This window comes from Lontra canadensis, unplaced genomic scaffold (assembly GCF_010015895.1).
Source record: "Lontra canadensis isolate GAN:19392208 unplaced genomic scaffold, GSC_riverotter_1.0 scaffold106, whole genome shotgun sequence".
Classification (NCBI taxonomy): Eukaryota; Metazoa; Chordata; class Mammalia; order Carnivora; family Mustelidae; genus Lontra; species Lontra canadensis.
The window spans coordinates 3,494,601-3,519,224 of record NW_022631100.1 but is presented as its reverse complement, the minus strand read 5'-3'; the positions used below and the strand labels follow the sequence as shown (position 1 = coordinate 3,519,224).

The following is a 24,624-nucleotide window of genomic DNA, read 5'->3' as shown; positions in this document are numbered from 1 at the left end:
GGGGGTGGGGTTATGGACATTGGGGAGGGTATGTGCTGTGAAGTGTGTAAACCTGGCGATTCACAGACCTGTACCCCTGGGGATAAAAATATATGTTTATAAGAAATAATTAAAAATTAAATAATTTTTAAAAATTGGGAATTTTTTCTACAAACTGACAAATTATTTCTAAAATTCTGAAGAGAAGCAGACTCTCTACTGAACAGGGAGCCCGATGTGGGGCTCGATCCCAGGACCCTGAGATCATGACCTGAGATGAAGGCAGAGGCTTAACCCACTGAGCCACCCAGGCGTCAGAATACCAAAAAATGTGAAAGAGACAAAAAAAACTTTGAAAAACTTCAGAAATCTTAGAACATCACACTTTAAAAATTACTAAAAAGTTATAGTGGTCAAGACTGTGGTATTGGTCTAAAAACAGACCTAAAGAGCAATGGAACAGAATACAGGGAATCCCATCTGGTTTGTTATTATCCCCCAGGAATCTGACCTAATCCTGTTTGAGTAGAGAACTGTCTGGGGTTATTCAGCAAGTGCAGTCACCCAGAATCACTTACATTAGGAATGGCCTAGACCCAGAGATTCCAAGGTAACCTTGAACTGCATTAGATGCTCACTTAACTCCTCCTTTCTACCAAGGTTGTCTAGTCTAGACTAACATCTCCAAATTATTATCAATGGCCACAAAACAACCCAGTCTCTGAAATACTGAAAAAAACTAGCTTAGCCTTCCTGCAGCATAGCATGACTTTCAGTAAGAAGTTATAGTTTCCATTCTTGCAATAATTATCCATATAAATTTTAATAATTCATTTAACTTCTCTAGATTTCAATTCTTTTCCTTTTCATTATTTCTGCTCAGGGCAGGTATGCCTTCAGTCTCCACAGCTTTCCACACTTCTTCCTGAACACAGATTATACCACTAAAGTTAGAAACCACCTTCTTCATATTTGATATTCATTTAAATCAGTCTCACAGTGCACTTGTTGTGAGCTCCAGATGTTGTATGCAAGTGTTGAGTCACTGCACTGTACACCTGAAACTAACATCACACTGTACATTAACTAACAGTGACTTAAATAACAACTTAAAACCATACCTGCATGGTCATGATATATAATTATCCATTTTATAAATCGCTGAATCTTGTATGCAAATATTTTGTTTAGGAATCTACATCTCAGTTCATGTGAGAGAGCTTACTGTGGTTTTTCCATTTTGTAGTTTCTCTGTCAGGTTTTCACGTCAATTTATTTTCTGGCCTGATAAAATGTGGTCAGGGAGTATTCCTTCCTTCTCTATTCTCAGGGGAAGCCTGTGTAGCTTGGTATGTGCATGTATGTGTACGTGTTTGTGCGTGTGTTTGTGTGTGTATTTCGTAAGTGTGTAGGTGTTTGAAGGCATTCAGACCAAGTTCACTTTGTAGGAAAAATTTTAATTTTATATTCAACATATTTTATACATATGGCAATTCAGATTTTCTATTTATCCCTATGTCCATCATTTAGATAAATTGTATTTTTGAGGATTTTGTCCATTTCATCTACATTTTCTAATATTGTGGCATAAAATTGCTCACAATAAAAAATTAACATAAAAAATACATCTGTCTCACATTTAGTAGAGCTGAATATTATAAGTAAATCTGATTTAATCTTCTTAATTCACATGAAATGACCTTGGGCGGTATTTTTAATATTTTATTACTTGCTACTCAGTCACTCAACATCAGTAGTTTTTAAAATATGAAAATACACTTAACTATAAAAATCTACTCTAATACATACATTCTTAAATGTATATAAATATATAAATCTTAGTACTCTTGTTTACCTTGCCATAAATGTGTGTGTGCATAGATATATAGATATAGTATACAGATATAGATATATAGATATGGGAAGATATATAGATAGATAGATATGGGAAGAAGCTAACTTTTTATCAGGTCTCAAGAAGGAAGAATTCACATCATAATTTATTAATGGTCACTGGGAAGAATGATGACCACTTTCTATATAGAGCCTTTATTTGCTCTCACACAACTCTGAATAATCCTTCAGTTCAAAATGACAAGTGAATTCTTTGATAGAACAATTAATCTACCAAAAAAGCAAAGAAAAGAAAGGAAGGAGGAAGGAAAATATTCCATAATAAAATATGCAAAGATACTCAAGAGGCTAATATTTTGAATACTGTTCATATAATCTTCCTTAGAATATGCTACAAAAAAAGGAAATAATCCAAATAGTAATAAAAGTTGTACCAAACCATCACTCTGATAATTTTGTGAAAGACAAAAAACACAGTAATTTCAAAATATGTAGTATATGAAGCCTAACTGAGCAATGACTTTTTTTTTTATATGAAAATGTGTAAGCAGCTTCTTTATCTGTTCACTGTGCTGATACTTGCTTTTACCACATTACATTTCACATATTGCAGTCTATCAACCAGAAAGCATGACTAAATTTGGGAAATGGAAGTACTAAATAGTATATAAAGGATTTCCATTATTCAAATAGAGCATTTTACCCTCATTTCACAAAACAGACCCTATTACGATCCAAATTATTTTTCACTAGTACCATCTTCCATCTACAAAACAAAAATTATGTATTTTACCTACTAACATTGCCTAATTTAGGGATGTCAGAGAAACTCCACTTTTGTTAATTAAGTATTAAAATAGTTTTATGATCTTACTGATAAGTCATACAATGTATTCATATAATATCTTGGTAGAAATAACTATGAAAATTAATCCCAGATGTTACTTGGAATTTTTTTTCATTATAACTTTATAAAGATATGCTATTTCTGTGCCCTGTCTTTTTGGTTCTAAATAAATATATATAATAGGATGTTGTTTTATACCTATAAATCAGTATTTCTCTTATGTATGTGGATACCTCACAAATACACAGTACAAGTTTCTAGTGAAAAGAGTACATACTTATTAAACAGAGGTGGTTTTTTTTTTTAATTTACATGACCTAGATGTAGATTTTTCAAATATTCTATTGGTTGACTCTATCACTTGATTATTTGAGAAGTTTTTGTCACTTTTTATCACTACTTAAGAAATCATCTTAGTGTTAAAAAAGAACAGAAAATGTGTTATGGTGGGTGCTGTGAAATGTGTAACCTAATGATTCACCTGTACCTGTACCCCTGGGGCAAATAATACATTATATATTAATAAAAATAATTTTAAAAAATAGAAATATATATATAGGTTATTACAAGTAAAGAACAAAAGATCCTACCTGTTTCAACCTCATGAAGAAAGTCTCCGTGAAAGTCTTCCTGCTGAAATACCAAAACCGCTCATTCGCAGGGTACACACGTACTACTGTCTCCAGAAGGAAGCGCACAGGCTCCACGACCTCTGTGACGACCATATCCACTGCCACCGTCATGTACACTCGCTTATCTGTGGCAGAAATTTACTGTATGTTATGCTGACTTTGTTGTTAAGTTTTCCCAAGAAGGTTCTTTCCAATCAGATTGTAACTTTCTGTGTTTAATTGTATATGTTGTATTATAGGTTTGATTAAATAGATGACGACGTTCTCCAAGTATGTTTCTCAATACTCATGTCCCTATCTAAATCAATGGTCAAAATCACCTCTGAAAACTTAATTTTCCTTCCCCAGATCAGGTTCTTAATATAAAAATTAGGTAAAATATTCAGAATATCTTTTAAACTAAAACTATCTTTCCAATTTCCCAGAATGCCTCTAGAAATTCATAGGATTTGTCCTTTTATCTTATAAAAAGAGATCGAAGAAATTATTCACTTTGGTGAGTTGCATGGAAAGAACTGTCAAATCAGAAGAGACTCTCAACCTTCACTATATTAAGTTTTTATTGGAACATGTTATTTAAATGAATATTTAAATGTTGTATGATTTAAGGGAAGTCCCTGGAGATCTGTCGGAATCCTCGTTGTCCCCTCACCACATGCTCAGGAAAATCACTAAGGCTCTGATGAAATAGTTCTGTACAGTTACAGAACTGTATCAGAGCCTGGCAAGTAGTTTTAGGCAAGGGTATACTGTTATCAATCAAAATTTCAGTTATTATTTAAAATGTTTACTTGGCCACAGCCTTCCTTTAATAAGAACCTAGAATCTTCTGGGCTAGTGTCTATTGGTTTTCTTTAGTTTCAACATGATAGGTTGAAATATGGGTTTTATTTTATTTATCCTGCTTGAGATTCAGTGGGTGAGGGGGTGGTTCTTTATCTTTTTCTTTTTCTTTTTTTCTTAAGTAGGCTCCATGTCCAACATGAGGCTTGAACTCTTGGCCCTGAGAATAAGAGTCTCACCCTCTACTGTCTGAGCCATCCAGGTACCCCTCATTGGGTTTTTCAGTCTGTGGTTTGGCTAATCCATATCGTCATTTCTTTGTTACTTTTGAAATATTTTTAAAATTTACTTTGTCCAGCATTTTTAGTTCTCAGTTAAAGTTCAAATAAACAAGCCCATCATTAGAAGAAACCTTCAACAATGTTTTTAAAAAAAAATTATACAACATTTATACACATCAACTGTACTTCTATTAATATCAAATTCAACAAAAAATGATTACATTCTTTCTAAATAAATTCTACCTGCCAATTCAAGAGAAACAAGGATTCTCTAGACATTGTACTTGTCCTGGCAGGCCTTAAAAGTCCAAGGGGAGTACTGTCAAAGTTTAAGAGACAGTAACAGAAAACATAAAACAGAATACACAACTTGGTGGTTTAGTGAAAAGATCCAAGACATTTCATCTCCAGAACTTCAACTTCCTCTGTAAAAATTAAATTCTGGGGGCGCCTGGGTGGCTCAGTGGGTTAAGCCGCTGCCTTCAGCTCAGGTCATGATCTCAGGGTCCTGGGATCGAGTCCCGCATCGGGCTCTCTGCTCAGCAGGAAGCCTGCTTGCTTCCCTCTCTCTCTCTGCCTGACTCTCCGTCTACTTGTGATCTCTGTCTGTCAAATAAATAAATAAAATCTTTAAAAAAAAAAAAATAAATAAATATAAAAAAATTAAATTCTGATTCATGAATCCTCTGAGTAATTTATAATCTCAAGGATATCATTTGGAAATTTTAGAAATCAGGTGTTTTTTCTGCCTTGTGAAATAATTTTACATTTAAAATACATTATCTTGGGGCACCTTGGTGCTCAGTTGTTAAGCATCTGCCTTTGGCTCAGGTCATGATCCCAAGGTCTGGGATCAAGCCCCACGCTGGGCTCCCTGCTTGGCGGAGAGCCTGCTTCTCCCTCTCCCTCTCCCACTGCTTGTGTTTCCTCTCTTGCTGTGTGTCTCTGTCAAGTAAATAAAATCTTTTTAAAAATAAAATAAAATACATTATCTTTCGAGTAAGAATATTTTTTAAGACTTACTTATTTGAGAGAAAGAGCATGCATGTGCACACACGACGGGGAGGAGAGGCAAAGGGAGAAAATCCCAAGCAAGCTTCCCCTGAGATTGGAGCCCCACACAGGTTTGATCTCATAACCCAGGAGATCATGACCTCAACAGAACCAAGAGTTGACCACCCAACCAAGCCCACCCAGGAACCCCAAGAATATTATTTTAATATAATATTATAGAAATTTTATTTTAATAGAAGAAATAAACTTTAAAATACATAATCCCTTAATAGAAGACCAAACAGGAGCACCTGGGTGGCACAGTTGTTTGTGCCTGTCATTGCCCTGAAATAATTCTATGATAACATATGAAACACAAATACCAGATACTTTCTACATAATCTAATAAAACTAATTCACATACCTTTGTGGTAGATTCGTTTGAATAGTGGACTTTTTCCCCATAAATGCATAAAGTATTAAAAAACTTTAAAATCTAGGGGCACTTGGGTGGCTCAGTGGGTTAAAGCCTCTGCCTTCGGCTCAGGTCATGATCCCAGGGTCCTGGGATCAAGCCCCACTTCGGGCTCTCTTCCCTTCCTCTCTTTCTGCTTGCCTCTCTGCCTACTTGTGATCTCTGTCTGTCAAATAAATAAAATCTCTCAAGAAAAAAAACAACTTTAAAATCTAAATGAGAATAACTTCATTTTAAATAAGCACCAGAATTTTTAAAAATGCAGCAAAACAACCTTGACCATAATATAAAATTTAAAGTAAGTAATAATGAATCCTCTGAGAAAATTTACCTTTTGGGGTTTCTTCATTAAGTGCCAGAAATATTGGTACATTGGGGTTCCACATGCCAGTAATAACGTAAGCCCTCCCATCATAGCTCTTGCCCATGGATTCCTGGAAAAGTTCAGAGAGAAATCACTGAGAATATACATATCAAGAAAATCACCATTTTAAGTTATATCTTACTTTAAGCAATCAAATTTATTAAAATTTGGACTTACAATCAAATGGGATTTTTGGGGGTAAAATTTTTGTCACCCTATGAAAGCATCTCTTTCAATATTAAATTCTCTTACAGCTTTCCTAAGAGTTTCTATTTAGATACCCATACTTCTTGGCTAAAAGAAGGTACACCTTTATATGCTGACTCACAAAAGCAAATTGATATGAAGTTATATTTAGGTTTATCTCAGGCTGCTTGTCAAAATTTCACATACTTAAGCATACGAGTATGTCCAGTTTCCATTACAACTATAGTATAGATCTCACTGAAGATATTTTAACTGAACTAATAGCTAATCAAAGGAAAAGCAGTTAGTATTTTACTTCCATTTTAATTTATAATATATTCTTAAAATACTTATTTTATCACAACGCCTCTCAAATTTGAAACTTTTCTATCATCTATGTATGTGTACACTTTCTTACGATCAGTAATCAATGTTATAAGGGGACTAATAAAGGTTTGTAGTCAACACCCAAGTTGACCGTCTCCCTTTTACCTTTTTACTCGCTCCCTCCTTCCCTTCTGTCCTCCCCTTCTTCATCTCCTCCACCCCTTAAGGTGTCCACCCAGCGCACTCCTGACTCTACTGAAGCAGCCAGCAGCTCCCATAGTGAAAGCAGGGTCCCATACAGCTGTGTGTGGGTTAGGGGGGAGAGCAGTTAGAGGTGTTCCCATGGGAGAACAGCACACAGCATACACGCACGCGCATGTGCAAGGGAGTGCTGTCCACAGTATTTTAAATTCTCTGTAGCCATTTCCTCATATTGTGAAAAGAGAGTGATGAAAGGGTCAGACGAAAACAAAGAGAAAAACTTTTTTTTCAGTTTTACCCCCACACAGATGCTGGTGATTACAATGTCTATTTTCCTAGTGTACTGGTAGTCAGCTTGAGAGTAGGAATCCTGAGTTCTGGAGATAAAGTACACTCAAGGCCGTGTAAAGGACACTCACACAGCACCTTCACCACATTCATATACTCATCTTCATTCTCGGTCTCCATCTCTCTCTCCACCCCTTCCTCTCTCCCTCCCTCCCTATGCTTAATCCTCTCTACCTTCTCATTAGACCCCCATTCAGAATGAGAATCTGGCCTCCCAAAAAGCCCAATCCATTTCTGGAAAGAGCTGTGCTGTGCTTGAGTCCAAGAAGATAGCTAGTCCAATCAAAATATTTCTTCCAATCGATAAATACGAAGCAAAGTGGGCAGTTAGCAGTGGAGCTGTAAGATTTTAAGAAGTCAGGCCCTGATAGGCCACACATCAAATGAAGTGACAAGGTAACAGAAATTATACAGTAGGAAAGACTATATAAAGAACAGCAGAGTACTGGGAAACTGCTAATTGGTAAGAGAGAAATGGAGAAAACAAAAAATTCATTAAAAATAATCATGCAGTCCAAATACAAAGGCACATACTGGGAGGCAGGAAGGAGGGAGGAAGACTGAGGAACAAAGAGAGAAGAGCAGAGATGGGCAGGGAGGGAGAGAGGAGGACAAGGTAGGAAAAGGCGAAAGAAGGAGAAAGGGAAGGTGAAGGAAGGAAAGAGAAAGATGGGGAAGGAGGTACAGAAAGAGAGGGGGGCAGAGCACCAGAGGCAGGAGCAGGGGTGGAAAAAGAGCAGGAGCCCAACCTATAAAGAGACTCAAAGAAAGAGTAAGCCTCTGGGGGGAGGTGAGGCAGACAGAAGAGTCTAGATAGCAGAGACCACTCTGCAGGGTTCCATACGATTTCATGAAGATCAATAACCTCTTCTGTCTCTAAGGTGTTCTAAGTGCACCTTTGTCCCTTGTAACCATAACAGCCTAATCCAACAACCATAGCATTATGTCTTTGTAGTCCTCACAATACACCACCACAGTAACACTGTCTTACACATCAAAAGCCCTCAATACAAGTTTCTCCTCATCAAGTATGGCACTTTTGTTTCTGAACTAGACATTTCCATTATACAGCCTGGCTTGCTCCCAGTCTCTTATAGAGATACTTCTTGGGGCTCCTGGGTGGCTCAGTCAGTTGAGTGTCTGATTCTCTTGGGGTTGTGGGATCAAGCCCCAAGTCAGGCTCACACTCAGAGGAGAGCCTACTTGAGGATTTCTCTCCCTCTGCCTCTGTCCCTCCCCTGCTCACTCTACTTTTCACTCTCTCTCTAAAATAAATACATCTTTAAAAAAGAGAGAGAGAGAAAGATACTTCTTCAACTATCTTTGCTGAGAGTTCCTCCTGACTCCTCTGCTCCTACCACAAGCAGGGCTGACAAAATCAGGAACAGCAGGTAAGAGACATCTGGACAACAAAAGTCTCTGTCCAAACTAGGCCAGGATGGAACCACTAGATATCCTCCTCTTAGGAAAATAAATTAGGAAATACAGACAGAATGTGGCAGTTTGCAGTGGGAACATGGGCAGAAAAGCCATGAGGGAGAGGCCAGGGAATCACAGAGTAAGCCACAGATGAACTATTGGCAAGTAATGAGCAAGCTTAAGCTATGAGGTCAAGTAGGCAGATGGTGGGGTAAAGCAGACACATGGTGCTAAAAAGACGTAACACACATAAAAAGTTAAAAAAAAAAATGTAAGTTCATGCTAATCCATCCATTCTTTAAGCAAATGCAAGCTTACTCTAAGTCATGGTCTTTGCCTATAAGTATCCAGCAGAGAAAACAAAACCAAATGATCCTGACTCTAGAGAACTAACAAGCTAATGTTTTCCAAAAACCAGTTGGTGACCCATTTGTGGATCCTAAAATCAATTTAGTACATTATGACAAGACTTTTTAATTAAGTAGAAGAAAAAAATAGCAGAGTTCCTTACACATGCAAGGGGTAAGAACTGTTTCATGAAAATCTTATTGCTTGTTTACACATACAGATTACGAGCTTACTGGATTACAGTGTAATCGTGTATATTTAACTGTGAGACCAGCTACTAGTCTAGTGTCAATAAATGGTTAACTGTAAAGATCCACAAACTTTCTGAGGCATTTCTAGGACTTTTAAATTGCATTCCAGTTCCAAGAAACCTGGCTCTACTGAGTTTTCAGCTCTTGGTACCTTGCTGTTAGGCTTTCCCTAGTTTCATATACGGAAGCAAACTTTGCCATACAAAATCTATCTCTTTGGCATGTGGGTTATTTTTAGGCTGCTTATTTAAAAAAAAAAAAAAAAAAAGGGCTGAGGAAGAACCTTTGACCTCCCCCTTATGGTCACCCTAGATAACTACAGTATAAAATAAAGTAGGTGAGGTAGTCAGGGAGAAAATGGGCAAAGTCTGTTTGTTAAAATTCCTATGTCCCATTGTTTCTGAGTGGTCTCACAAACACATTTGCCAAACATTTACTTTTTTCATCTTCTTTGAATTACCTTCCTTCCCTCTGAAGTCCTCAACTTCTAACCCTTCTCCTTAGCTTAGAATGGCATATAAGCCTCACAGCCTACAGGCATCATATTCTTAAGGAGCACCCATACATATGTAATTAAATTCAGTCTTCTCCTGCTAATCTGTCTCTTGTCAATCTAATTCTTAGACCTGCCAAAAGAACCTTGAAGGGTAAAGGAAAATTTTTCCTCACCAACAGTATCAAAAATATTCTCACTACTGGAAGAAAACTGAATCTCTTATTTGTATCCCCAAAAACCCAATTTTATAGAAGACTTTGTTTATATACTATATATAATACTATGTATATTTGTTTATATACTCTCTCTCTCTATATATATATATGAGTAATCTAGCTGTTTGACTAGAAAATTATTTTCACTTATAAATAGGACTTTCTCTTTCATGTAGATCTTATACTAAATTAAATGTATAAATTTGTAAAAGGTCTCAATTCGGAGTGCCTGGGTGGCTCAGTGGGTTAAAGCCTCTGTCTTCAGCTCAGGTCATGGTCCTGGGGTCCTGGGATCGAGCCCCACATCGGGCTCTCTGCTCAGCGGGGAGCCTGCGTCTTCCTTTCTCTCTCTGCCTGCCTCTCTGCCTACTTGAGATCTCTGTTAAATAAATACATAAAATCTTTTTTTAAAAGTCTCAATTCATGTTATTAGAAAATATTCAAAGGGAAGAAAAGTCAGCATTGTTTAAAAATTATTCAAGATAAACAGAAAAGTCTCACAAATTCTAAAATTAAATATAATTGCAGGATTTTCCAAAGTTTATCAGAATCAAATGTAAGAAAGTGAAATTTGTTTTCAAAGTATTCACATATTTGAATGAGTCAGAAGAATATCTTGCTCTAGAGGACAGAACTAAAACTAATTAGGCAAAGTTATAAGGAATATGATTTCAGGTGATTATAAGGAAATAACTCTGTAATAACCAGAATTGTCCCATAGTCTTCATTATAAGTAATAAGTTCCTTTTTATGAAATGTAGTCTAGCCAAAGCTCAATAACCATGTATTAAAGATAGCACAAAGATCAGTAACAAATCACAATTCTTGATAATTGCAGAAACAAACCCTCCCACTTCTACCAACTATTTGTTGAACAGAAGCTTCAGTGCTGACCAGCCCTTTGATTTCAATATGGACTCTTCAAAGTGGAGAACTGCTCTTCAAGTAAGACACTCAAGAACAGGGGGCCTCAGAAGTTCATGCTAATCTGTAACTCTATAATCTGTGTTTAGGTTTTATTTAAAAAAAAAAAAAAAAAAGTCTCTGCCCTGGTTTCACCTTAATCTTTTAAACTCTGAAAGACTCTTAAGACCTAGGAACCTGTGTTATGAACTACCTCCTCATGGAATTTTCAGGACTCCAAAATGCTATGGCTTGCCTTAGGTAAAACCACCTGTATTACTGATATGTTGTAAAGAGGGATGGAAGAGAGGTGGCTCAATAGCTAATTCATTCCACATTCAGTGTAACTTTTCATGAAATGCTTCCTCTAGATCTCTGTGGCTCATTGTATCAACGCTAGGAGAGCACTTAACCCACTGCCATAGTTACATACTTAAGAGATCTGTTTTTTATCAAAAATCTATAAACCCGGGGCACCTGGGTGGCTCAGTGGGTAAAAGCCTCTGCCTTCGGCTCAGGACATGATCCCAGGGTCCTGGGATCGAGCCCCACATCGGGCTCTCTGCTCAGTGGGGAGCCTGCTTCCCCCTCTCTATCTGTCTGCCTCTCTGCCTACTTGTGATCTCTGTCTGTCAAATAAATAAAAAAAAATTTTTTAAAAATCTATAAACCCACAGATGCTAAGAGCTATGTTTTACCATATCTGTAAACCCAGCACTCCCCACAATGCCTGGCACACAGTTATGTGCTCAAAGCGCTGAACAAACCATTTCCAGTAGGACCACTAGAAAATCAATGTGACATTAGCATGATATAACCTGAAGAAAAAGTTGACAGAATTGGTGCTATTTAATTGACATTTTCAACACTCAGCTGAAAAGATTAAAATGTGTAGGGCTTGCTGTCACTAAATATAAAAATCCTAGTTAAGTCACTTTATATTTTACTATTTCATAGTTACTTGAAACTCCAAGATGACCTTCCTACAACATTTCTAAATCACAAAGTAAATATATTCATTAAGTGCAATATAGAAGGTATTTCTGTTTAAAAGTTAAGATAGTTTGCTATTTTTACATAAAATACCAACTTTCAAATATATATTAGCCTTTAAGAAAATTATTTAAATAAATACCACTCCTACAGTAAATATACTTTGCTAAGGACAGGTAATAAAGGAGCATAAATTCAGAAAGAGAAATGTTTTAAAGAAAACAAAAGCATTCATTACAGTACTCAAATTAATAACAGTGCATTAAAATAAATGAAAGGCACCATATTCACTCTGGATATGCCTGTTATAATCATGTACTTGTTATTTTTGGCTCAAAGAAAAGACATCTTCCTAAGAACCCAAAGAGATGAATAAATGGACATTGCCACAACACTATCTTTTTATTTGCTTTCAATTTGCATATGAGTTTTTGGTAGAAATTTTTCTAAATCTCTCCCTCATAAGTGACTTTAAGTTTGGGTTTCCAAAATTATTACTACCATACAGATGAAAGTTAGAAACAATTTTGACAGTATGACAAAATTTTAAAATAGAAAATACTTCTAAAATATAAATTAACTATCATCTATACTTGGTTAATGTGCTTAAGGTTATCATTACCATATCCAGTAAATGCATGTCACTGTTCTTCACGTTTCGACCTGGGCTTAATAACATTCCAAAACATCTGAAAACATTGGGGGGGAAAAAAAGGACAAATAAGGTATCAAGAATATACAGAAGCCCAGTGAGCAAAAAGCCTTTTTACAATAACTATACAATCTGACCTCTGTACTTACAAATAACTTTAACTTTTTAAAAGAAACACCACAAAAAAGAATTAAGATACATAATAAAACTGCATAGAAATAAGTTATTTAAATTCCCAAATCTTTATTTCTGCATGTAAAAGATTACCAATGATCAAAAACTGTAATAAAAATGGCCACAAATTACTGACTGAAACAAAATACAGTAGTAAAATATGAATTTGTTTCCAGACAGAAATGAAACTTTATTTGCCTTGGAGTTATTTCAAACCTATAAGCCAAAATCAACTAATCCAATTAAATAGTAAAGGAGATTAAAAAAAATAACAAAACTGTGCTCACTCTTTGTATCAAGCCAGATTAACAGAAACAATTACCCTGGCCTTCAACACTCATTTTCACTGAGTAGCCTGTTAATATTTATTATACCATAACTTTGAAAAAAAAGTTACATGAAACTCATTACTAAATGTGCCATTATATTAGTGAAGATATTATCCAACATACTATACACAGGAATAACTACTTACTTTGTTCTGTGCTTCCTGATGCTACAGAAGCTTTAGGAATCCCATCTACTACATCCCCTACAACTTTATTTGTGAAGGATTTTCATAAGGTCTAAATTCAGCTAAATCCAATATTTTTATATGTGTTAGATTATTATTAATTCTGCTTTTTAGTAAGAAAAGTAGAATCTAGAGAAACCCAACAACTTACTCAAATTCTCTTGCCTCTTAAGTAACTCTTGTAAATCTAGAGACAATCTGATCTGTCCTCAGTATCCCTCTGCCAACAACGCATACCCACACTTACTAGAGTGTTTTTACTGTAGTTTTCCAACATTTAAAAGTATGCTATGGAATATTTCACACAGTAGTAGAGAATGTAAATAAATAAATTCTGTTAATATTTTTTAAATTTCAAAATACTGACAACTGACATGTCACTACATAATCTGATCCTTGTTATTTTCCAAAGGTTTACTTTTTTAGTAGTACATCTTGTTCTTCCATGAACAAGGTAAGACCTATCCCAATATGAGTCTGGTAAGTGGTAAAGCAATATATACTTCCTGTTAGTATTTGAGGATACCCTGCACAAGGATCTCTTTTGGCATCCAAAAACAACAGAGTACATGAAAAGATAAAGTCACTGAGATCTGAAGATAACTTTCCAAACATATTACTATACCACTGAAAAAAACGTAATATACACTGCCATACACTATAATCTATATACTGCTATAATCTCCCAATGAACTCCTATAATAAACACTGCAAATTAAGTATTAATTATTAATTATGCAATTCATTGTACTCTCTCTTCTACCATTGCCTTAAATACTTGCTAAGCAAGAATAAAAAGTGAGAGGCGCCTGGGTGGCTCAGTGGGTTGGGCCCCTGCCTTCGGCTCAGGTCATGATCTCAGGGTCCTGGAATTGAGCCCCATATCGGGGTCTCTGCTCAGTGGGGAGTCAATTAATCTATATCCCCCCACCCTCTCCCCTCCAACACCCTCAGCTTGTTTCTCAGAGTCCACAGTCTCTCATGGTTAATCTCCCCCTCTGATTTCCCCTAACTCACTTCTCTCCTTCTCTCAATGTTCTCTGGGTTATTCACTGTGCTCCACAAGTAAGTGAAACCATGTGATAATTAACTCTCTCTGCTTGACTTATTTCACTTAGCATAATCTCCTCCAGTCCCATCCATGTTGATACAAAAGTTGGGATTCATCCTTTCTGATGGAGGCATAATAATCCATTATATATATGAACCATATCTTCCTTATCCATTCGTCTGTTGAAGGGCATCTTGGCTCTTTCCAGTTTGGCAACTGTGGCCATCGCTGCAATGAACACTGGGGTACAGATGGCCCTTCTTTTCACTACATCTGTATCTCTGGGGTAAATACTCAGTAGTGCAATTGCAGGGTCATAAGGTAGCTCTATTTTTAATTTCTTAAGGAATCTCCACACTGCTTTCCAGTGGCTGGAAACAGTGGCTGCACCAACTTGCATTCCCACCAACAGTGTAAGAGGGTTCCCTTTTCTCCACATCCTCTCCAACACTTGTTGTTCACTGTCTTGTTAATTTTGGCCATTCTAACTGGTGTAATCTATACTTTCAATGCCATCCTGATCAAAATTCCACTGCCATTTTTCAAAGTACTGCAACAAACAATCCTAAAACTTGTATGGAACCAGAAGAGACCCCGAATTGCTAAGGAAATGTTGAAAAAGAAAAACAAAACTGGGGGCATCATATTGCCTGATTTCAAGCTTTACTACAAAGCTATGATCACCAAGATAGCATGGTAGTGGCACAAAAACAGACACACGGACCAGCGGAACAGAGTAGAGAGCCCAGGTATGGACCCGCAACTGTATGGTCAACTAATCTTTGACAAAGGAAAAAATATCCAGTGGAAAAAAGACAGTCTCTGCAATAAATGGTGCTGGGAAAATTGGACAGCTAAGTATAGAACAATGAAACTTGACCATTCTCTTACACCATACACAAAGATAAACTTGAAATGGATAAAAGACCGCAACGTGAGGCAAGAATCTATCAAAATCCTAGAGGAGAACATACGCAGTAACCTCTTCGACACTGGCCACAGCAACTTCTTTCAAGACAGGTCTCCAAAGGCAAGGGAAACAAAAGCGAAAATGAACTTTTGGGACTTCATCAAGATCAAAAGCTTCTGCACAGCAAAGGAAACAGTCAACAAAACAAAGAGGCAATGCACGCAGCGGGAGAAGATATTCGCAAATGACAGTACAAAGGGCTGACCATCCAAGATCTATAAAGAACTCCTCAAACTCAACACCCCAGAAAAACAAATAATCACATCAAAAAAAGGGCAGAAGACATAAACAGACACTTCACCAAAGAAGACATACAAATGGCTAACAGACACATGAAAAAATGTTCATCATCATTAGCCATCAGGGAGACTCATATCAAAACCACATTGAGATGCATTAATTTTTTTAAGATTACTTATTTGAGAAAGTGAGAGAGAGCACAGATGTGGGAGGGGGCAGAGGAAGAGGGAGAGAATCCTCAAGCAGACAGCCCACTCAGCATGAAGCCCGATGCAGGTCTCGATCCCAGGATCCTGAGATCATGACCCGAGCCAAAATCAAGAGTTGGACACTCAACCAACCAAGCCACCCAGGCTCCCCGCATGATTGTGTTCAACTGCTTATATCATATTTCTTCCAAACTCAGCTAAGGAAACTGCATGATCTCCAGTCTTAGAAGTATCATTCCCTTTCAATGTGGCAACAAAATTCAAAATTTTGGCTTGAATGCTAGCAAAACTAACTAGATTTTTTTTTTATTGCAGCCTTTAATCCAAAGTAGAAGTTAATGTTCCATTTCAACCCTAAGCAGCTTTCTATTCCTACTGAAACTTAAAGATGACAGAGTGACTTTATTGTGCTCTTTTTATTCACCAGACTTTTTCAGAACAGTTGACACCATTGCTTCATGCAGCGCCTAGAGCTCTTCCTATCTTCATTCTGCTGTCATCATTTCTAAATCTTCTAAGATCATATGCAATTTCACTTTCAGCATTAGCACTTTCATTTCTTTGCTGCACATTTAACATTGTTGGCCAATTCTTTGAATTTATGTATTTTGGGGAAATGTTACACAGGTTTATCACTGAGAGATAAGGAGGCAACACAGTCACACACTTTGCTATCTGGGCGTGAACTAAGTAACAGATGCACTGTTACCATTTTCAACAGAATTTCAAGGAAGTGATGTGACTAGTTGCTGATCTTGAATTTATGTGGTGACTATAAAGAGTTAACAACAGAGTTTTTACTTTCTGCAATTACTCAAAATTAATATATCATGATAACAAAAATTTGAAACATTTGACTACAGGACTAGTATTATTTAACTAAACCAAAGTAACATAAATTTGTGCATTATCATAACTACAAAACAAGGATTGCTTGTATGTACACAAAAGTGCTAAAAATCTAGCCAAGGTTTTGCCTTCTCATGGTAGCAGTCTACCCTGATTCTACAGGCTGCTCTGATTTTCACTTATCACTCAAAACAGTCTCAGTAAAAATCATGATTGTGGTACCAGAGATAATACTGCCAACAGTTATAACAGCAAGCATTTATTAAGCATTTATTCTGAGTCAGGGACTATTCCAAATATTTTACAGGTATTATCTAATTTTTTCCTCCCAAAATTCTTAAGATATATTATTCACAATCTACAAATTAGAAACCGAAGCACAGAGAAGTTAAATAACCTGGCCACAGTCACTGTAGAGCCAGGACTAAAACCCAGATGAAGGACTCCATAGTTGGTGATCTTAAAAATTTTACTAACTTCAGTGCCCTCAGTCACAGGAAGAAGTCTCTCCATTAGGTTTTATAGTTATCAGCAAAAGAGGTTTAAAAAACTAGTTGTTCTTTTCTCTCCATTCTTCAGGTGGGAAATTTTTATAGTTTTCCCCTAAGATTACCTGGAATACTAGGACGGATCACCAGGAAAAAAATAAAATAGATGCTTGGGGGTGCCTGGGTGGCTCCATCAGTTAAGCATCTGACTCCTGATTTCAGCTTAGGTCATGATTTCAGGATTGTGGGATTAAGCCCTTCAACAAGGGCACAACATAGAGTCTACTTGAGATTCCCTCTCTCCCTTGCCCTTTGCTCCGCCCTCCTCTCATGCTCTCGCATGAGCACTCTCTCTCACTCTCAAATAAATAAAATCTTTTTTTTAATATTTAAAATAGATACTTAGGACTATTTTAGATCTGCTACCAGTGAAAAGAATTTAATCCACAAAGAGGTTATAGAAGAAGAGGTGTTTTTAAAGATTTTATTTATTTATTTGACAGACAGAGATCACAAGTAGGCAGAGAGGCAGGCAGAGAGAGAGGGGGAAGCAGGCTCCCCGCTGAGCAGAGAGCCCGATGCGGGGCTCGATCCCAGGACCCTGGGATCATGACCTGAGCTGAAGGCAGAGGCTTTAACTCACTGAGCCACCCAGGCGCCCCAAGAGGTGATATGTTTAGGCTCTCTTTTTTTTCTTTTTAAATTATCAAACTAATAAACTTTAAGAACATACAGTAAACTCCAAGCATAGCATCCTGTGGCAACAATGATCCCATTAACCACAACGTTATGATGGATCAACATCTGAAATGCAGAACCATATCAAATATGAATACTTTCACTAAATCTTTTCAAATACAAAAGGAGAACTTAGTTATTATACTCAGATAAAAATAGAATTATTAAAAATGATTAGAACAATCAAACTAATAAACTTCAAAATCTATCACTTGGCTTAATTACTGCTAAAAACATTTAGTAAATCAATTATTGTTTTTTATTATTTAACAGGATTAATACAGAAAATTTAGATAATGATATATTATTTGGGCTTTTGCATATACCAGATATATGCATCAGTATCATTAAAAAGAATTACTGCAAGAGCCAGTCAGTCCAGGTCTATGAATTCATGTTCCTTTTCTGCTTCTGTTGAGACCTTTCTGTGGCAAGCCTCTGGTGTCAGGTGGTCTGTAGTCCATGACAGACACAAAAGGTTGCATTCACCTACAGTTCCATGCAAGTCAGGTCTGGGTGCCTGACACTCCCAAAAAGATGATCTCTCTCTTCCTGTTATCCACCTGCACTTTCTCATCCCCAGGCCTAGAAGATAACACTGTATGCCCTGAATGTGCTAACAGAAATAAGATGATGATGGAAAGATTAATTGCAATGGGGAAGGAGAAGTGACCGGGTTTGAACACACCAACATCATTCCCTTCCAATGGGCCATATCTCAGTAAAGAGTAAGTGGTGGCAAGCCCACACCTACACTGATTTGCATCCCAGTGACTGCTGTGCTCTGCCCCATCCATCCTCCGTGAGTACAGAGGTGAACGTCTGGATTCTGTACTTGAGGTTTGCCAAGAAGTGACTGCTACTGCTGTATTAAATATTTAGTTGCATAGAATATAGTTTTAACTAACAGATTTTTAATCTATTAGTTAATCTATTAGTATAGATTTAATCTATTAGTAGTTTTGGGCTTCCAGAGAAACTAAGCAGAAAGTACAGGGTTCTGAAATACTGCCCCAACCCCTTCCTCTACTATCAACATCCTGCCCCACAGTGATACACTTGCTAAACCTAACTGACTCATCATTATCACCCAAAGCCCATACTTGACACAGCGTTCACTTTTTGTTATGCAGTCTATGGGCTTTGACAAGTATATAATGAATGCCTACATCTACTATTACGGGGTCATCAAAAGAGCTTCACTGCTCTAAAATTTTCATGTTCCATCTACCCAACACTCTCTTCCCTCCAACCCCCACCACTGATCTTTTTACAGTTTTCATAGCTTTGTCTTTTCTAGAATGTCATACATCTGGAACCAGAGTAGTCTTTTCAGATTGACTTCTTACATAGCGATATGCATTTCAGGTTCCTCCTTTCCATGGCTTGACAGCCCACTTCTTTCTAGTGATTATTCCATTCCCTGCATGTACCTTGGTTTGCTTATTCATTCACATATTAAAAGTCATCTTGGCTGCTTCCAACTCTGGGCAATTATGAATAGAGCTGTTATAAACAGATGAACAAGCAAATAAATGCCAAATGAAGATCTGAAATTGTGGATACATATAAAAATTTGCAATTCAGAAGAGACCTCAGGTTGAGATTAAAAATTTGGAAGTCATTCATTTGTAGATATATTTAAAGTCCTATATATGAAGAGACTGGATGAGGTAACTAATGAGTGTGGCAGAGGAAAGACTACTAAAGTAATGTTATCAAGAAGGAAAAAACTGAATAAAATCTACTATACAAGTAGAAAGTTGACCAAGAGCATGGACATTTCATCCAGAGTAATAAGAGAAAAGGCAGAATATGTAGTATAGATGAGAAAATTAGTAGAAAAGGTGATGGTAATATTAAAAGTTCTAGAGCGCCTGGGTGGCTCAGTCATTAAGCAGCTGCCTTTAGCTCGAGTCATGGTCCTGGGGTCCTGGGGTCCTGGAATCGAGTCCCATGTTGCGTTCTCTGCTCAGCAGGAAGCCTGCTTCTTCCCTTCCCACTCCCCTCACTTGTGTTCCCTCTCTCACTGTCTCTCTGTCAAATAAACAAAATCTTTAAAAAAAAAAAAAGTTCTACTACTGTTTCTGTTATTTTCAATAAGAGATCGCTGGTTAAGAGTAAACGTGGTAGAAGACGTGTGGACACTTAAAGAGCAGGTGTGAAACAGCCTAAGAAAGAGATGAAATAGCTTGTTCAGTAAAATGAAATAGGGATGCTAGCAACACAAAGGTACACCTGAGGCTATGGTCATGAACCTCGAGTGACGCCAATCAGCATGGCTGTTTATCTGTTACTTCCCCAGCTGTATTCAATTCTAATAGGTGTTGGTACAAAGGAGCAGAAAGCTTAGAGATGGCAATATGCCAGGTGAGTGGAAAAATGGAAAAGAGAATAAGGGAGTTGTGGGAGTATAATTTATAAAGATAATGGAATCTAAATTAGGAGAGAAATAAGTAAAAAAAAAACAAACATGAAGTGAGTGGGTGAGGGACAGCAAATCATGATGGGACCACAGATTATTAGTCTCAGTAAGATCAAAGAATTAACGGAATTGAGAAAATGAGAATGAATTAGAGAGATAAAAGGTAGTGATCAGACAATGGGATACCTTATATTGAGACTATGAAGGGAGTGCGGTCATCAGTAATGACAAATTCCAGAGTATGATGGTGGAAGTAGGTAGTTGAGGAAGGGAGAAAAAGTCTGTAGACAAGAAGAAGTCAAGAAACTAAGAAGCTAGGTTATTAGGAAAATCATCTGCATAGATACTGAAACTGCCATAACTTAGGATAGGCCTAATAATTAGAAAATGATAGAGAGCCAGGGGCTAAAATCTTCAAAGAATGATGCGAATTCCAAGGATATGTAGATAATGGCAACAAGAGAGGCTGGGAGATGGAAAAGTCTGAGAGCATCAACTTCGAAGCTGTGAGTTTTCAAGGAGGGAAGAGGAAAACCGTCCAGAAGGAGCAGGGACATGTAAGAAGGATACTCATACATCTCCAGGCCAAAGATACAGGGATGGGAGGAGAGGAAATAGCCATCACTTGAAAAGACTGTAAAGGAAGCAGCAGACTCAGTTGAAAGCCCAGTTTGTATAAAGTGAAGGTAACACTCAGAAATCAGGTTGAGAAAGAGGGTAACTGTGCTGTGATGCGTTATGAGTTCCAGAGTGTAGAATGGAATGTTCCAGAAGCTGGGTAAAGGTGGAAGATGAGAGTCAGAAGACAGGATATCCAGGGGATCAGGATTTGAGTACTGATGGAAAATCCAGGAGTCCTGGACTTCTTACAAGGCCTGAAAGAAACAGGCAAAACAAACAGATTTCAGTGAAGCTGAAGATTGAGGGTGGGAAGAAGGAGGGTCTTGGCAAGAGCATGTAGAGCTCTGGAATACCGTTTTAGTCCAGTTCAGGACAATCAAGGTGCATGAGTCAAGGAAGGGGCAGTACTACCAGAGAAATATGGACAACCTTCCTATTATTGATGAGGGGCGGGGTAGGAATGGGAACAGAGTATGTGAGTGTGGAGGAGTTTTGACTTGAAGTGCATCAAGATAACTACTTCTGGGTATCCAAAAACACACTGGATTAATGAATCTGCAGAATTGTAAACCCAAAACCATATTTACTGTGCATTAGCTCATAACCTCATCTCACAAATGCTACTGCTCCCTAAAAGACAAGATCCAAAATAGCCGTCCTATATCCACATAAAGAGACCTTCAATTAGGCAAATGCTCATTTTCTACAATCAATAAAAGCTACATACACATACACCCCCCCCAAGGAAGAAAATAGCAATTTTAAATGTGATTCTTACATGAAAAACTAGCCACAACAAAATGCTCTTGTGTTGGGAGTTACCAAGACCACTCCAGGTTGGAAGATTTGCTAGGAGGACTCCCAGGACTCAGCACTGATTGTACTTATGGCGATGATTTATTAGAGTGAATAGACACAAAGCAAAATAAGCAAAAGGAAAAGGTGCACAAGGTGAAGTTCAGTCCTCTCCCTATGGATTCACTGAGGACACATTTAATTTCTCCAGCAATGAGTTGTGACATGTGTGAAAAGTTGTTTACCAGGGAAAGTCAGAGACTCAGTGTCCAAGGTTTTTCCTGGGAGCTGGTCACACAGGCATTCTTTGGCTGGGACATAACAAAATTCCAGATTACAGAAGAAAAGCAAGTGTTCAGCATAAATCATGCTGTTTCTACAAACAGTTTAGGCACTCATCAGTTCTGGGAATGGTGGGACCCTTCCTGAAATCCAAGTTTTCAGATGGCTTTCAAGAACCAACCCTACAATTCCTACCTTTAGGAACAGCAGTTTCAGCTCCACTATGTTAACTCTCTTCTGTAGAGCCCTATCTTCATATTTATATTCTAAGTAAGGAGAACTTTAATATAATACAATGTCATTTGTGTGTAAAATAATATAGATTCCTCAGGAGCTCAATTCCATTTAAAAGGCTTAAATCAAGTGATATTAAGCTTTGATCAGTTATCAAAAGAATAACAATCTTCTATAGTACAGTGGAATAATGAAATAACTCATCAAAATATATGAACTTTAAAGGAAACATGTGAATACCCACATGAGAGGGGCATCTGGGTGGTGCAGTCAATTAAGCATCTGACTCTTGATTTCAGTTCAGGTCATGATTTCAGGGTTGTGAGATCGAGACCCACGTCCAGTTCTGCGCTAGGCATGGAGCCTGCTTAAGATTCTCTCTCCCGGGGCACCTGGGTGGTTCAGTTAGTTAACCGACTGCCTTCGGCTCAGGTCATGATCCTGGAGTCCCGGGATCGAGTCCCTGAATAGGGCTCCCTGCTCAGCGGGGAGTCTGCTTCTCCCTCTGACCCTCCCCCTTCTCATGCTCTCTCTCTCTCTCTCTCTCTCATATAAATAAAATCTTAAAAAAAAAAAATTCTCTCACCCTAGGGGCGGGTGGCTCAGCTATTGAGTGTCTGACTTCATGGGTCATGGTCCCGGGGTCTTGGGACAGAGCCCTGCATCGGGCTCCCCGCTCAGCAGGAAGCCTGCTTCTTCCTCTCCCACTCTCCCTGCTTGTGTTTCTGCTCTCACTGTGCTGTGTCTCTCTCTGTCAAATAAACAAAATCCAAAAAAAAAACAAAAAAATTCTCTCTCTCTCCCTCTCCTTCTGCCCCTTCACCCCCCTTTAAAAAAAAAAAAAAGAAAAATCATGAGAATAAAAGGGATGAGGAAACATTAAAACACAGTCAAACTAGAAAAAAAACAAATTAATATTTAAAGTACAAATACAAGACTTCACATATAACTTTCGTTGACTGCCTAATGTCCTACTAAATAAAAATAACATTTTATGTACTTCTTCCTCCCTCATCTCTTCAAATGAAACAAAGATCTTTAAAAGAGAAAAAACCAACTTTCATTATAAAGAAGGATAAGATATTAGTACTTAAGCTATGCTTACTAGTGACAAAATAATTGTATTTACAGATACTTAAATCCCTCTCCTTGCACCTTCCCACAAAAATAAGTCATACAGAAGAGTCAAATGAAAAAACACTCAGAATGGAAATGGACATATGGCAAAAGTCATTAAATAGCTTTTATCCTTGCCATTATCACTATTATGGAAGAAAAAAAAAAGAAAGAAAGAAAAAAATGAAAAGAAAAAGAAAAAGCCAAAAAAAAAAAAAAGGAAAAAAGCACAAAAACAAAAAACAGAAACAAAAACTATCTAAAATAACCAGGGACACCTGGTGGCTCAGTCAGTTAAATGTCTGATTCTTGATTTCAGGTCATGATCAGGGATCATAACGTCAAGCCCTGCATCGGACTCCATACTGAATGTAGAGCCTGCTTGAGATTCTCTCCCTCTCTCTCTCTCTCTGTTCCTCCACCCCCTTTAAAAAAAAAAAAAAAAAACTATTTAAAATAACAATTTTCTTCCCACCCCCACCCTGCCCAGAAATGTATTTGGTCCCATAGGTGTATGGGACTGGTGGATCTTATCAGGTATTAATTCAATTAGCCAGTCACAGTCCAATTAGGAGAGAAAACACAGTAATTTAAACAGGGAAAGTTTATTATAAAGAATTACTAACTATAATAGGAGAGTAACAGTAAAGAGAATTCTAAAGAATACCTCAAGTCTAAGGGAGAATACACCAGGAAATAGTACTTGGGAGGAGGATCCTCTCCCTACAGCTGGTATTCTATCCTTACTAGAGAAAGTACGACTGCAGTACAGTGGATGGCAAAGTTTGCTGGACTGAGCTGGGCCATAAGCAAACAGTAAACAGCCCACGTAGGTGCAGGCAGCCAAGCCTGCGAGTACATGAACAAAGGCAATCAGAGCTCCCAGAGCTAGCTCACTGGCAGAAGGGTGTGAGGGCGGAGGCCCACAGTATCTGTGTCTGGAGGTCCACAGGAAGATCTTGCTGAGCCAGGACCGGGATTCTGAGCTCGAGGAGGGAGTGTGTGCACTGGCTGCACAGCTGGAACACACCACAGGATGTTCCAGAATCTTAACAGCAAGAGCAAGAAACCACCACAGCACACCAGAACCAAAGAGAAGACCTGTCCTCCTGCAGTGTCTCTCTAGCACCCTCTACTGGCTCAATTTAATATTGTGCTTGCTGCAAACAGAAATTTCGCTCCACCAAATATAGAAGAGGGTAGATTTGGAACCAAGAGATAATAAATTGATAACTGGCATAGGACACAGTTAAAATACCCCACTTCTCCTAATTAGAACCCTAATTTTGGGGTGCCTGAGTGGCATCGGCCTCTGGCTCAGGTCATGATCTCAGGGTCCTGGGCTCCCTGGGAGTCAACATCTCCCTCTGC

The 24,624-nt window shown here is 37.7% G+C and overlaps 1 protein-coding gene across 6 annotated transcripts in view; it reads right to left on the bottom strand.

Moving 5' to 3' along the window:
* Positions 1–24,624, bottom strand: part of RABGAP1L (RAB GTPase activating protein 1 like) — a 736,622-nt gene that overhangs the window by 607,220 nt on the left and 104,778 nt on the right. For all 6 annotated transcript variants that reach the window (XR_004380432.1, XM_032838759.1, XM_032838760.1 and 3 more), the window contains exons 8-10: positions 12,518–12,584; positions 6,176–6,278; positions 3,271–3,437 (exon numbers count right to left, since the gene is read on the bottom strand). Coding sequence is in view for 5 of the 6 variants with exons in the window: in XM_032838759.1 (XP_032694650.1) it covers positions 3,271–3,437; positions 6,176–6,278; positions 12,518–12,584 (337 nt within the window). In the remaining variant the exon portion in view is untranslated. The remainder of the gene's footprint in view (positions 1–3,270; positions 3,438–6,175; positions 6,279–12,517; positions 12,585–24,624) is intronic.